Source organism: Rhinopithecus roxellana, chromosome 12, assembly GCF_007565055.1.
Source record: "Rhinopithecus roxellana isolate Shanxi Qingling chromosome 12, ASM756505v1, whole genome shotgun sequence".
NCBI classification, from domain to species: domain Eukaryota; kingdom Metazoa; phylum Chordata; class Mammalia; order Primates; family Cercopithecidae; genus Rhinopithecus; species Rhinopithecus roxellana.
Window position 1 is genome coordinate 132,792,435 of NC_044560.1, and position 14,841 is coordinate 132,807,275.

At 52.7% G+C, this 14,841-nt stretch overlaps 1 protein-coding gene across 2 annotated transcripts; it reads right to left on the reverse strand.

The window, feature by feature from the left end:
• Positions 1–2,924: 2,924 nt before the first annotated feature.
• SELENOV (selenoprotein V) lies at positions 2,925–7,991 on the reverse strand. Of its 2 annotated transcripts, none has more exons than XM_030913496.1 (5): positions 7,092–7,991; positions 4,559–4,583; positions 4,398–4,451; positions 4,021–4,120; positions 2,925–3,040 (listed from the first exon to the last, which is right to left on the reverse strand). In XM_030913496.1, exons 1-4 carry the CDS (start codon positions 7,904–7,906, stop codon positions 4,043–4,045), a joined length of 972 nt encoding a protein of 323 aa, XP_030769356.1. In that variant the 5' UTR covers positions 7,907–7,991; the 3' UTR covers positions 2,925–3,040; positions 4,021–4,042. The 2 variants fall into 2 exon arrangements, with proteins under 2 accessions (XP_030769356.1, XP_010379201.2); XM_010380899.2 differs by lacking the exon at positions 2,925–3,040 and adding an exon at positions 4,214–4,288 and having other exon boundaries at positions 4,043–4,120.
• Positions 7,992–14,841: the final 6,850 nt, after the last annotated feature.

A 14,841-nucleotide genomic window follows, 5' to 3' on the forward strand; every position in this document is an offset into this window, starting at 1 on the left:
TGGAGTCCAGGAGTTCCCTTACCTTCCCACCAGCTCAATTTTGCATTAAAAATACTTTTAAAATATTTTAGGCCAGGCACGGTGGCTCATGCCTGTAATCCCAGCACTTTGGGAGGCCAAGGTGGGTGGATCACGAGGTCAGGAGTTGGAGACCAGCCTGGCCAACATGGTGAAACCCTGTCTCTACTAAAGATACAAAAAATTAGCCCAGTGTGGTGGCACACACCTATAATCCCAGCTACTCAGGAGGCTGAGGCAGGAGAATCACTTGAACCCGGGAGGCGGAGGTTGCAGTAAGCTGAGATCATGCCATTGCACTCCAGCCTGGGTGACAGGGAGAGACTCTGTCTCAAAAAAATAAAAAATAAAACTATTTTATCAGGTATGTTAGGCGTTCTGAACCAGGATGGTATCACCAAGTTCATAAAAGTGTGATTAGAGCAAATCCCTGGCCAGGCGTGGTGCCTCACGTCTGTAATCCCAGCACTTTGGAAGGCCAAGGCAGGTGAATTGCTTGAGCCCAGGAGTTCAAGACCAGCCTGGGCAACAGGAGGAGACCCCTGTCTCTACTAAAAATACAAAAATCATTAGCCTGCTGGGCACAGTGGCTCACGCCTGAAACTCCAGCACTTTGGAAGGCCGAGGCAGGCGGATCACGAGGTCAGGAGTTCGAGACCAGCCTGACCAACATGGTGAAACCCCTTCTCTATTAAGAATACAAAAATAGCTGGGCATGGTGGTGCGTGCCTGTAGTCCCAGCTACTCAGGAGGAGGCTGAGGCAGGAGAATGGCTTGAACTCGGGAGGCAGAGGTTGCAGTGATCTGAGATCACGCCACTGCACTCCAGCCTGGGGGACAGAGTGAGACTCTGTCTCAAAAAACAAAATCATTAGCCTGGCATGGTTGCACGTGCCCGTAACCCCAGCTACTTGGGAGGCTGACGTGGGAGCATCACTTGAGCCCAGGAGTGCAAGGCTGCAGTGAACCGAGATTGTGCCACTACACTCCAGCCTGGGCGACAGAGAGAGACTCTGTCTCAAAACAAAACAAAAGAAAGCAATTCCCTAACTGTAGGGGGTGGAAAGTATCTTTCACATAGGAAATATCCTCTCATGTTTTATACTACTTGACACATACAGATTTCACTGAGACAAACCCCATATATGTTCTGGGACTTTCCCCTAACCTCCAGCAGTCTGTCTTGACAGACATGATAAATTATTTCCTGCTCACACCAGCATATCATTGTACAGGGCCAGCATATTATCCTGTGAGGTGTTGAAAAAATCAGGTGGGGCGAGGTGGCTCATGCCTGTAATCCCAGCACTTTGGGAGGCTGAGGTGGGTGGATCACTTGAGGTCAGGCGTTTGAGACCAGCCTGTCCAACATGGCAAAACCCCATCTCTACTAAAAATACAAAAATTAGGCCGGGCGCAGTGGCTCAAGCCTGTAATCCCAGCACTTTGGGAGGCCGAGACGGGCGGATCACGAGGTCAGGAGATCGAAACCATCCTGGCTAACACGGTGAAACCCCGTCTCTACTAAAAATACAAAAAAATTAGCTGGGCGAGGTGGCGGGCGCCTGTAGTCCCAGCTACTGGGAGGCTGAGGCAGGAGAATGGCGTGAACCCAGGAGGCGGAGCTTGCAGTGAGCTGAGATCCGGCCACTGCACTCCAGCCTGGGGGCAGAGCGATACTCTGTCTCAAAAAAAAAAATTAGCTGGGTGTGGTGGTTTATGCTGTAATCCCAGCTATTCGGGAAGCTGAGGCAGGAGAATCGCTTGAACCCAGGAGGCAGAGGTTGCAGTAAGCCAAGATTACGCTATTGCACTCTAGCCTGGGTGACAGAGCCAGACTCCATCTCAAAAAACAAAGAAACAAAACAGAATTTGTGTTTTCTACTGTATGAGACATTGGCAGTCAAGTCTGCTGTTACTTGCAGGCAAAAGCACTCCTAACCGAAATCAACTACTAACTGAAACCTACTAATTCTGTGATAAGCCTTCTGCTAATCCCTTCCCAAGCATAATTTAGTATGTAATTATCAAAAAATTCCACGAGTTAAATAGTGCTATGACATCCATTTTATGGAGGAGGAAACTGAGGCTCAGAGAGGTGGAATCCCTTGTTGGTGGTCACACAGCAACTATGTGGTAAAGTCTGAGTCCCTCCTGTCTGTGCCCTTGACCTCCTGGCATGTGACCACTGACCCCACCATGCCAGGTGCAGAGTAGAGAGCCCATAATGTCCAGTGAATGTGAAAATGCCTCCCCCCAGCCCCCGCTCACAGAGACACTCCCTACAACACTGTCATTCTAAAACCTATGGGTTTTTTCCTTTTTTTTTTTTTGAAACAGGGTCTCATTCTGTTTCCCAGGCTGCAATACAGTGGCATCATCATGGCTCACTGCAGCCTCCTGGGCTCAAGCCATCCTCCTGCCTCAGCCTCCCAAATAGCTGGGACCACCACAGGGACACACCACCACACCTGGCTAATTTTTTATTTTTTTACAGAGTTGGGGTCTCACTATGTTGCCCAGGCTGGAACATAGATCTTACAGGTTTAGAAAGTGGACCGTGGAGCATAATCGAGTTTGGAGTGTCAAGGGTTTGAGACTGACTGCCATCCCTGTTTCCCTCACAACCCCAGTAAATGCCAATAAGATGGAAGGTTTTCAAAATATATCTGGAACCAGGGCATGAGAAATGACGAAGCCACCAAAGAAACAAACTGGCCTCAGCAGCAAGAGGAGTGGAGGCTAGAGGACTGGAGCCACAGGACTAGCCTTCCAAACTCCTCCTCCCTCCCACCCCTGGGGCTAGAATATCGGAGATGCTGGGAGCAGTGCAGCAGGTGACTTCCACAGACCTCAGAGGTGAGTGTGGCGACAGCAGACACAGTCAGACCAGACACAGGGGGGCAGACTCTGCATGTATTCTCCTCTTCCCCCTCCCTGAGCTCACCCCAGCCCCAACCACCATCAGAAAAGGACCTGACTTGGCAACATTTCAGCCCTTCTCATCATCCGGCTGAGACTCCTGAGATGGGAGAGAAGAGAGAAAAAAAATTAAAATAACAATAACAATGACAGCTCCATAAAAATAAGTGTTTATATAGGGTTTACCATGCCTCAGGCACTGTCCTACTGTTTTCCATGAACTACAATGCTCATTCTAGTTTCCTCACTATGTTTTCTTTTCCTTCTTTTTATTTTTTTGTTTTTTTTTTTTGAGACGGAGTCTCGCTCTGACCCCAGGCTGGAGTGCAGTGGTGCGATCTTGGATCCCTGCAAGCTCCGCCTCCCAGGTTCACTCCATTCTCTGGCCTCAGCCTCCTTAGTAGCTGGGACTACAGGCGCCCACCACCACGCCTGGCTAATTTTTTGTATTTTTAGTAGAGACAGGGTTTCACTGTGTTAACCAGGATGGTTTCGATCTCCTGACCTCGTGATCCGCCCACCTCAGCCTCCCAAAGTGCTGGGATCACAGGCTTGAGCCACCGTGCCCGTCCCCCTTTTTTTTTTCTTGTAGAGACAGGGTCTTGCTCTGTCATCCAAGCTAGAGTGTGGCCCAGTCAGAGCTCATTGCAGCCTCTAACTCCTGGGCTCAAGCAATCCACCCACCTCAGGCTTTCAATGTGCTGGAATTATAGGCGTGAGCCACTGTGCCTAGCTAATTTACTTATTGATTGATTGATTGATTGATTGTAGAGACAGAGTCTCGTTATGTTGCCCTGGCTGGTCTCGAACTCCTGGGCTCAAGTGATCTGCCATTTCAGCCACCCAAAGTGCTAGGACTGCGCCCTGCCTCCTTGCTATTTTTCAAACTCACTGAACACAGTCCTACCCCAGGGTCTTACAGATGAGGAAACTGAGGCTCAGAAAAGGGTGTAGGTGACTTGTCATGATTCTAACAGTGAAGACTGGCTGAGCTAGGATCAGGAGTGAGGCACAGCCCCGCCCCATCCTCCTACCCAGCCCCCATCCCTCCCACCACAGCCTTGGGAGCTCCCTGCTCACCTCCAGCTCCACCCCTTGCCGGCTACCTTTTCTTGATCTCCTCATAGATAACGCTCACAATTTTCTGCAGCCCGGACTCGTTCACAAAGCCATCACCCCTCTGGGCACAGAGGGGAGAAAGCACACAGGTCTCCCACCCCCAGGACCTCAGCACCACCCCGCCTCCCTGTCCCAGTCCCTTACTCAGAATCACCTTCTTGGAATGGACCAGTCTCCCGTTCACAAACACCTCAAACTCCCCTGTAGCCTGGGCAGCTCTGTCCTCCTCCTGGGAGGAGATGGCGGGGGTAGGGGAGGCTAAGATCTCCCCTCCAAGTCCTTTGGGGATCTCAGATCCCTGACCACTCCCGTCTCCCCCAGGACCCCCACACACTTACAAAGAGTAGGTGATTTGGAAATTGCTGCTCCAGGCTGTTTTTCAGTAGAATGTACTGAGGGCAGGAGATGGGGTCATGCAGTCGCAGGGGAGGGGAAACAGGGACTCCTCCCAGTCTTCCTGCCTCAGGCTCCCCCTACCTCCAAAGCCAAAACGACTCACCCGAAGGCTATAGCTTCAGAGGCCACTGGAGGTCAAGAGCAGGAGGAGAAAGTTAGAGAGAGACCAGGGAAGACACCGCATCAGTATCTTCCCCAGCTCAGGGGATCCTATGAACACCTGAGTTAGATCATTTTCCTCCCCTGTTCAGAACCCTGAAGCAGCACCATCTCACGCAGGAGAAAAACCAGTCCGTCCCATGGCCTGCAAGCCACCACAGGATCTGCCTTCTCACCCCTCTGTCCCCATCTTCTCCCCAGCTCATTCACCCTGTGCCAGCCACAGAAGCCCCTAGCTCATCTTTCTTTCTCTCTCTTTTTTTTTTTTTTTTTTTTTTTGAGACGGAGTCTCACTCTGTTGTCAGGCTGAAGTGCAGTGGCATGATCTCGGCTCACTGCAACCTCTGCCTCCTGGATTCACGCCATTCTTCTGCCTCTGCCTCCCAAGTAGCTGGGACTACGGGTGACCCCTACCACGCCTGGCTAATTTTTTTGTATTTTAATAGAGACAGGGTTTTACCATGTTGGCCAGGATGGTTTCGATCTCCTGACCTCATGATCCACCTGCCTGGGCCTCCCAAAGTGCTGGGATTACAGGCGTGAGCCACCGTGCCCAGTATTTTTTTTTTTTTTTGAGACAGAGTCTTGCTGTGTCGCCCAGGCTAGAGAGCAGTGGTGTGATCTCGACTCACTGCAACCTTCCACCTCGTGGGTTCCAGCGATTCTCCCACCTCAGCTTCCCAAGTAGCTGGGATTACAGACATGCACCATCACACCCAGCTAATTTTTGAATTTTTTGTAGAGATGGGGTTTCACCATGTTGCCCAGGCTGGTCTCGAACTCCTGGCCTCAAGTGATCTACCAGCTTCGGTCTCCTAAAGTGCCGGGATTACAGGCCTGGCCCCTAGCTCATCTTTCAACACCCCAGGTATGCCCTGCTTCAGGGCCTTTGCACTGGAAGTTCCCTCAGCCGAATGCTCTCCCCACGGCATCCACACAACTCCTTTTCTCTTTCCTTCAGGGCTTCTCTCATATATCCCCTTCTCAGTGAGGCCTTCCTGACCACCCCAGCTAAAACTGCAACCCCCCAAAATGCCTTTTGTTCACAGTATGTATCACCTCCTCACATATGAGATCATTTTCCAGGGGTCATATTATTGTTTATTGCTTGCCCCTCCACACCAGCCTGTGGGAGCCACAAGGACAGGGATCTCTGTCTTGTTCACTGCTGTGTCCCTGATGCCAATAGGGCCTGGAACATGGTGGGTGCTGAAGAAGTAGTTGTCAAATGAATGAATGAATACATAAATCCATGAATCCATTGAGTCAGAGAAAGAGACAGAAAAGAGAAGATGGAGAGAAAGGAAGAGGCCAGAGATGAGGGAACCGAGATAGGGAGAAGGAGAAACACACAACACTCTGGGAAAGGAAAGACACAGGCTGGGCACGGCGGCTCACACCTGTAATCCCAGCTCTTTGGGAGCCTGAGGCAGGAGGACTGCTTGAATCTAGGAGTTCAAGAACAGCCTGGGCAACATAGTGATACTGCCCCCGCATCCCATCCCCGACCCCGTCTCTACAAAAAATTAAAAAATTAGGGGCCAGGCGCAGTGGCTCACGCCTGTAATCCCAGCACTTTGGGAGACCAAGGCAGGTGGATCACAAGGTCAGGAGATAGAGACTAGCCTGTCCAACATGGTGAAACCCCGTCTCTACTAAAAAAAAATACAAAATTAGCCGGGCGTGGTGGCACATGCCTGTGGTCCCAGTTATTCCGGAGGGTGAGGCAGGAGAATTGTTTGAGCTCGGGAGGCAGAGGTTGCAGTGAGCGGAGATCGCGCCATTGCACTCCAGCCTGGGCAACAAGAGTGAAACTCTGCTAAAAAAAAAAAAAAAAAAAAAGGCAGGCATGGTGGTGCACACCTGTAGTCCCAGCTACTCAGGAGGGTGAGGTGGGAGGATCGCTTGAGCCCTAGAGGTCGAGGCTGCAGTGAGCTGTGAGTGCAAAATTGCACTCCAGCCTGGGCAATAAAGCAAGACCCTGTCTGAAACAAAAACAAAAACAAAACAGAGAGAGAGTGAGGTGGGGAGACAGAGAGTGGGAGAGACTGCCTGGGCAGAAGTGGAGAAAGTGAGAGAAAGAGACAAGGGGCCAGAGAGGCTTCCAGGGCAGGAGAGAGGCTGGGAAGGGAAGCCAGAGCCCCCATCATGTGCGATGTCTTTGTGTCGGTTTTGCTGGGGAGCAAAGCAGGTCTCTCTGCTCAGCACCCCATCCCCAGCACAGGCCTGGCAGTTGGCCCGCAGGGATGAATGAATGAAGCTCAGATCCAAAGCAGGGATTTGAACCTGAAGTTCTCCCGCCCCAAAGAGAGTGAGAGACAAGAGCGAGTTTCCAATCTGGGAACTGGGACTCTGGGGCTCTACCTGAATCCCTCCCCTCGCCTTACCCCAACCCTGACCTCCACGTCCCCGGAGACCCAGCCCCCACCGCCGGCCCTGTCCCCGGGGGTTGGGAGAGGCGTGTGTGAGGTCCTCACCAGTAGGTCACTCGAATCAGGACCCTCTTGTCCAGCGCGAAGTTCTCGCTGGTGGAGACGAAGTTTTCCGTCGAATTCTGTAAGGAGAGGGCCGACGGGATGGTCCCCAGGATGGGCGCGGGAACAGAGCTGGGAATGTGGGGATCTGCCAGCCCGGTGGCCAACGGGTCTGCCCTGAAGGTGAAGTCCAGGGTGGGCCCGGATGAGTTCGCGGCCAGAGGAGTGTGAGCGGGAAGGGGCCCCAGGGCGGGCCCGGCCTCGCTGGAGACCGACGGGATGAGCTTCAGGCTCGGCGCCGGCTCAGGGTCCTCCTCGGGCGACAAAGGCGGCTCCGGAGCAGGTTCCGGGGGCGGGTCCAAAGGTAGGGCCGGGGCCGGGTAGGAGTCCAAGGCGGGGAGCGCGGTCCGAATCCCCGCCAGGACCTGGGCTGGCGCTGGGGCTGGGGCTGGGACCCGGACTGGAGGAGTCAGGGTCCCAGCCGGAGTCGGGACCGGAGTTGGGTTCCGGACGGGAGCAGGAGCAGGAACCGGAGTAGGGATCCAGGCCCGAGCAGGAGGCGGAACCAGACGGGGTATCCGGACCAGAGCGGGAGTCGGGACCTGAGTGGGGATGTGGGCTGGAGCGGGAGTCTGGACCAGAGCGGGAGGCCGGGCCGGAGACGGAGTCAGGACTGGAGTCTGGGTCCGGATGGGGGTCCGAGTCCGGACTGGAGTCGGAGTCCGGAGTGGAGTCGGTGTCGGGGTGAGGGTGGAAGCCCGGACTGAGGTTGAGGTCCGCGCCGAGGAGGGGGCTGGGGTCCGCGCCTGGTTATTCATGGAGCCCAGGGGGACCCGGGCAAGCCCAGGGGGACCCGGGCAAGTTGGGGAGTCCCGCCCGCCTTCCCTCTTCGGGCGGGGAGAGCGTCTCCCGCACCGGATTCTGAGACGGGGCGCGACCACAGGGGCTCTGTTACACCGAGTTCCACCTGGCCCCCGAGTTCCACCGCTCTCCAAGGGCGTGCGACCTCCGGAACTCGCTGAGTAATTCCCGCCCCCTTAACCCCCGACCCCAGGCTGAGAAACAGATTGCCCCAATGCCTCCGCAGCTGTCCGTGGCACTCAGGTGTTCAGCATATAGGTACTGAGTGCCTGCTGCATGCACACTTCTCTGTGGGGTGAATTTGGGGACAGAGCAGGGATCAGGAAAGCTCTGGTCCCTGCCCTCACCAGGTTCCCTGTCCAGTGGGGGACACATACCCATTACCAAAGAGCCAAAGCCCAGTGTTCAGGGCCGGGATGAGGGAGCCCAGGAGCTGTGAGATTCCAGAATGTGGGGAAAAGAAAGAGAGATCAGACTGTTACTGTGTCTATGTAGAAAGAAGTAGACATAAGAGACTCCATTTTGTTCTGTACTAAGAGAAATTCTTGGCCGGGCGCGGTGGCTCAAGCCTGTAATCCCAGCACTTTGGGAGGCCCAGACGGGTGGATCACGAGGTCAGGAGATCGAGACCATCCTGGTCTACACGGTGAAACCCCGTCTCTACTAAAAAATACAAAAAACTAGCCGGGCGAGATGGTGGGCGCCTGTAGTCCCAGCTACTCGGGAGGCTGAGGCAGGAGAATGGCCTAAACCCAGGAGGCGGAGCTTGCAGTGAGCCGAGATCCCGCCACTGCACTCCAGCCTGGGCGACAGGGCGAGACTCTGTCTCAAAAAAAAAAAAAAAAAAGAGAAATTCTTCTGCCTTGAGATGCTGTTAATCTGTAACCCTCGCCCCAACCCTGTGCTTGCACAGACATGTGCTGTGTTGACTCAAGGTTTAATGGATTTAGGGCTGTGCTGGATGTGCTTTGTTAAAAAAGTGCTTGAAGGCAGTATGCTTGGTAAAAGTCATCACCATTCTCTAATCTCTAATCTCAGGGACCTCTGCCTAGGAAAGCCAGGTATTGTCCAAGGTTTCTCCCCAAGTGATAGCCTGAGATATGGCCTCATGGGAAGGGAAAGACCTGACCGTCCCCCCAGCCCCCCCAGCCCGCCCGACACCACCAGTAAAGGGTCTGTGCTGAGGAGGATTAGTAAACAAGGAAGTCCTCTTTGCAGTTGAGATAAGAGGAAGGCATCTGTCTCCTGCTAGTCCCTGGGAATAGAATGTCTTGGTGTAAAACCCAATCGTATGTTCTATTTACTGAAATAGGAGAAAAATGCCTTAGGCCTGGAGGTGAGACATGCTAGCGGCAAAACTGCTCTTTAATGCACCCAGATGTTTGTATAGTGCACATCAAAGCACGGCACCTTTCCTTAAACTTATTTATGATTGGCCGGGGGCGGTGGCTCAAGCCTGTAATCCCAGCACTTTGGGAGGCCAAGACAGGTAGATCACGAGGTCAGGAGATTGAGACCATCCTGGCTAACCTGGTGAAACCCCGTCTCTACTAAAAAATACAAAAAACTAGCCGGGTGAGGTGGAGGGCGCCTGTAGTCCCAGCTACTCGGGAGGCTGAGGCAGGAGGATGGCGTAAACCTGAGAGGCGGAGCTTGCAGTGAGCTGAGATCTGGCCACTGCACTCCAGCCTGGGCGACAAAGTGAGACTCCGTCTCAAAAAAGAAAAAAAAAAAAACTTACTTATGATACAGAGACCTTTGTTCACATGTTTTCCTGCTGACCCTCTCCCCACTGTTACCCTGTTGTCCTGCTACATCCCCATCTCCAAGATGATAGAGATAATGATCAAAAAATACTGAGGGAACTCAGAGACCAGTGCCTGCTCGGGTCCTCGTATGCTGAGTGCGCCAATCCCCTGGGCCCACTTTTCTTTCTCTATACTTTGTCTCTGTGTCTTACTTATTTTCTCAGTCTCTCGTCCCACCTGATGAGAAATATCCACAGGTGTGAACGGGCTGGCCCCCTTCACGGAATAAGTTCAGTCAGCCTGCGGCAATCAGAGACAGCTTTCTAGAAAAGGGGACAACTGACATCTGCAGAATGATGGCGAGCACCTCGGAGACAGTCTCACTCTGTGGCCCAGGCTGGAGTGCAGTGGCGTGATCTCAGCTCACTGCAACCTCAGTCTTCTGGATTCAAGAGATTCTCCTGCCTCACCCTGCCCGCCACCACACCCAGCTAATGTTAGTATTTCCAGTAGAGATGGGGTTTCACTATGTTGGCCAGGCTGGTCTCCAACTCCTGGCCTCAAGTGATCCACTGGCCTCAAGTGACCCACACACCTCACCCTCCCAAACTACTGGGATTATATGGGTGAGCCACTGCGCCAGGCTGAGAGTTTACATTTATTACAGTGCTAGGCACTAAACATTCGCCCACAGCTAGTTAAGTGGCAGAGCTGGGATTCAAACTCAACCTGTCAGGCTCCAGCATCCTGGGGCTTAACCACTTTGAGATGGAATGTCAAGCTGTGAGCTCCTCAAGCATGGGGCCTCGTCCATCTTGTTTACTGCTGTATTCCCAGCTCCCAGAACAAGATCTGGCATGCAGTAGGTGCTCAATAAATGTTTGTGGCATTAATAAAGAGACAAAGGAGTTAGCCAGGTAAAGGAGGAGTTAGCTGGAGGCAGCAGGACTAGACCCCAGACAGTGAGCACAGCAAATACAGCCTTGGAGTGAGGGGCAGGGCCATTAACCAAGGACCTTCTTTTATTTTTTACGAGTACATCAGACAAGTACTTTTTCAAAAAATCTTTTTATTTTTTGGGAGGACAGGCTCTCACTCTGTAACCCAGGCTGGAGCACAGTGGTGCAATCACAGCTTGCTGCAGCAAGACCTCCTGGGCTCAAGCAATCCTCCCACCTTGGCCTCCCAAAGTTCTGGGACTACAGCATGAGCTGGCCAGTCTTTGGTTGGTTGGTTGAGTGTGGGAGTGGAGAGACTTGTTTTCAGTAATTTGAAGGAAGCCAAGAGAGGGGTGTCTGTGTCTAACAGCCTGGATGGTTTTACTTCCAAAGCAGAAAAGTGTTCGTGTTAGATACTGATTTAAAAAAAAAAAAAGGCCCCTGATGGGGAACGGTGCCTCACGCCAGTAATTCCAACACTTTGGGAGAGTGAGGCGGTGGATCACCTGAGGTCAGGAGTTCGACATCAGCCTGGCCAACATGATGAAACCCCACCTTTAATCGCAGCACTTCTGGAGACCAAAGCAAGAGGATTGCTTAAGCCCAGGGGTTCAAGACCAGACTGGACAACATAATGGGAACCCCTCTCTACAAAAAACTTAGAATTTAGCCAGCTATGGTGGTATGCACCTGCAGTTCCAGTTACTCGGGAGGCTGAGGCAGGAGGAGCGCTTGAGCCCAGGAGATTGAGGCTGCCATGAGCTATGATCACACCACTGCACTCTAGACTGGGTGACAGAACAAGAGCAAGACTACGTCTCTCTTTTCTTTGTTTGTTTTGTTCTGGGTTTTTTTTTTTTTTTTTTTTTTTTTTTTTTTTTTTTTGAGAAGGAGTCTCGCTCTGTCACCCAGGCTGGAGTGCAGTGGCCAGATCTCAGCTCACTGCAAACTCCGCCTCCCGGGTTTACGCCATTCTCCTGCCTCAGCCTCCCGAGTAGCTGAGACTACAGGCGCCCGCCACCTCGCCCGGCTAGTTTTTTGTATTTTTTTAGTAGAGACGGGGTTTCACCGTGTTAGCCAGGATGGTCTCGATCTCCTGACCTCGTGATCCGCCCGCCTCGGCCTCCCAAAGTGCTGGGATTACAGGCTTGAGCCACCGCGCCCGGCCTGTTCTGGGTTTTTTTTTTTTTTTTTTTTTTTTTGAGACGGAGTGGAGTCTCGCTCTGTCACCCAGGCTAGAGTGCAGTGGCACGATCTTGGCTTACTGCAAGTTCCACCTCCCAGGTTCACGCCATTCTCCTGCCTCAGCCTCCCGAGTAGCTGGGACTACAGGCACCCACCACCACGCCCGGATAATTTTTTTGTATTTTTTTTAGTAGAGACGGGGTTTCACCATGGTAGCCAGGATAGTTTCAATCTCCTGACCTCGTGATCCGCCTGCCTCGGCCTCCCAAAGTGCTGAGATTACAGGCGTGAGCCACTGCGCCCGGCCAGGACTACATCTCTTAAACAAAATGAAAAGCAAAGCCTAGTGGCCTGGATGTGTGCCATGAACAAAAAAGAAACCTGTGATCGTGTAAGTCAGTAAGATTTGAGGGACATTTGTTATTGCTGCAAAACCCAACTATCTTAGTTGGCTCAGGCTGCTATTTAAAAAAAATACCGGCCGGGCGCGGTGGCTCAAGCCTGTAATCCCAGCACTTTGGGAGGCCGAGACGGGCGGATCACGAGGTCAGGAGATCAAGACCATCCTGGCTAACACTGTGAAACCCCGTCTCTACTAAAAAAATACAAAAAACTAGCCGGGCGAGGTGGCGGGCGCCTGTAGTCCCAGCTACTCGGGAGGCTGAGGCAGGAGAATGGCGTAAACCCAGGAGGCGGAGCTTGCAGTGAGCTGAGATCCGGCCACTGCACTCCAACCCGGGCGACAGAGCGAGACTCCGTCTCAAAAAAAAAAAAAAAAAAAAAAAAAAAAAAAATACCATAATCTGGTTAAACATTCATTTCTCATAGGTCTGGAGATTGGAAGTCAGTGATCATGGTGCCAGCAGGTTGGGTTCTAGGTAGGGACCTCTTGCAAGCTGCAGACCACCAACTTCTTGCATCCTCATATGGCAGGAAGAGAGCCAGCTAGCTCTCTGGCTTTCGTTTGTTTGTTTTGAGATGGAGTCTTGCTCTGTCGCCTGGGCTGGAGTGCAATGGCACAATCTCAGCTCACTGCAACCTCTGCTTCCCAGGTTCAAGCAATTCTCCCACCTCAGCCTCCTGAGTAGCTGGGATTACAGGCACTCCCACCACGCCTGGCTAATTTTTGTATTTTTGTAGAGACCGGGTTTCACCACATTGGCCAGGCTGGCCTTGAACTCCTGACCTGAGGTGATCCACCAGCCTCGGCCTCCCAAAGTGCTGGGATTACAGGTGTGAGCCACTGTAAGCCACCGCGCCCGGCCTTCTTCTTTTTTTATTTTTTATTTTTGAGACAGAGTCTTGCTCTGTCACCCATGCTGGAGTGCACTGGCACAATCTCAGCTAACTTCAACCTCTGCCTCCTGGGGTCAAGCGATTTTTGTGTCTCCACCACCCAAGTAGCTGGGATTACAGGTGGGCGCCACCATGTCTGGCTAATTTTTGTACATATTTATAGAGACGAGTTGCTTTCACCATGTTGGTCAGGCTGGTCTCAAACTCCTGGCCTCAAGTGATCCACCTGCCTCAGCCTCCCAAAGTGTTGAGATTACAGGCATGAGCCACTGTGCCCAGCCTCTGGCTTCTTATGGGTATTGATTTGGTGTGGATATTTTTCCCCCCCAAATCTCATGTTGAAATGACCGCCAGTGTTGGAGGTAGGCCTGGTGGGAGGTGTCTGGAAGCGAAACCCTCATGAAGGTCTTGGTGCCCTCCCCACAGTAATGAGTGAGTTCTCGCTCTGTGAGTTCCCTCGTTCCCTCCAGAGCTGGTTGTTTTTTTGTGTGTTTTTTTTTTTTGAGGCGGAGTCTCGCTCTGTCGCCTGGACTGGAGTGCAGTGGCCAGATCTCAGCTCACTGCAAGCTCCGCCTCCCGGGTTTACGCCATTCTCCTGCCTCAGCCTCCCGAGTAGTTGGGACTACAGGCGCCCGCCACCTCGCCCAGCTAGTTTTTGTATTTTTAGTAGAGACGGGGTTTCACCGTGTTAGCCAGGATGGTCTCGATCTCCTGACCTCGTGATCCGCCCGTCTCGGCCTCCCAAAGTGCTGGGATTACAGGCTTGAGCCACCGCGCCCGGCCTTTTTTTTTTTTTTTTGAGATGGAGTTTCGCTCTGTCGCCCGGGCTGGAGTGCAGTGGCCGGATCTCGGCTCACTGCAAGCTCCACCTCCCGGGTTCACGCCATTCTCCTGCCTCAGCCTCCCGAGTAGCTGGGACTACAGGTGCCCGCCACCTCGCCCGGCTAGTTTTTTGTATTTTTTAGTAGAGACGGGGTTTCACCGTGTTAGCCAGGATGGTCTCGATCTCCTGACCTCGTGATCCGCCCGTCTCGGCCTCCCAAAGTGCTGGGATTACAGGCTTGAGCCACCGCGCCCGGCCTAATTTTTGTATTTTTTTTTTTTTTTTTTTTTTGAGACAAAGTCTCGTTCTGTCACCCAGGCTGGAGTGCTGTGGCCGGATCTCAGCTCACTGCAAGCTCCGCCTCCCGGGTTCATGCCATTCTCCTGCCTCAGCCTCCCGAGTAGCTGGGACTACAGGCGGCTGCCACCTCGCCCGGCTAGTTTTTTGTAGCTTTTAGTAGAGATGGGGTTTCACCGTGTTAGCCAGGATGGTCTCGATCTCCTGACCTCGTGATCCGCCCGTCTCGGCCTCCCAAAGTGCTGGGATTACAGGCTTGAGCCACCGCGCCCGGCCCTAATTTTTGTATTTTTAATAGAGACATGGTTTCACCATGTGGCCAGGCTGGTCTCGAACTCCTGACTTCAGGTGATCCACCCGCCTCAGCTTCCCAAAGTGCTGGAATTACAGGTGTGAGCCACCACGCCCAGCCTACTCTTTGGTTTTTGCTGTAGATTTGAATTACTGTCTGAGGTTACCTGCTTTCAGACTAAGGAGTTTCTGTATTTCTTGTAAGATGGTCTGTCAGTTTGCCTGCCTGACACACTACTCATTTCTGCGAACAAACTGATCTGAGGGGAGCAGGGACACCCCCTCACCTATATAATCCATGTGATCTAGGCAGG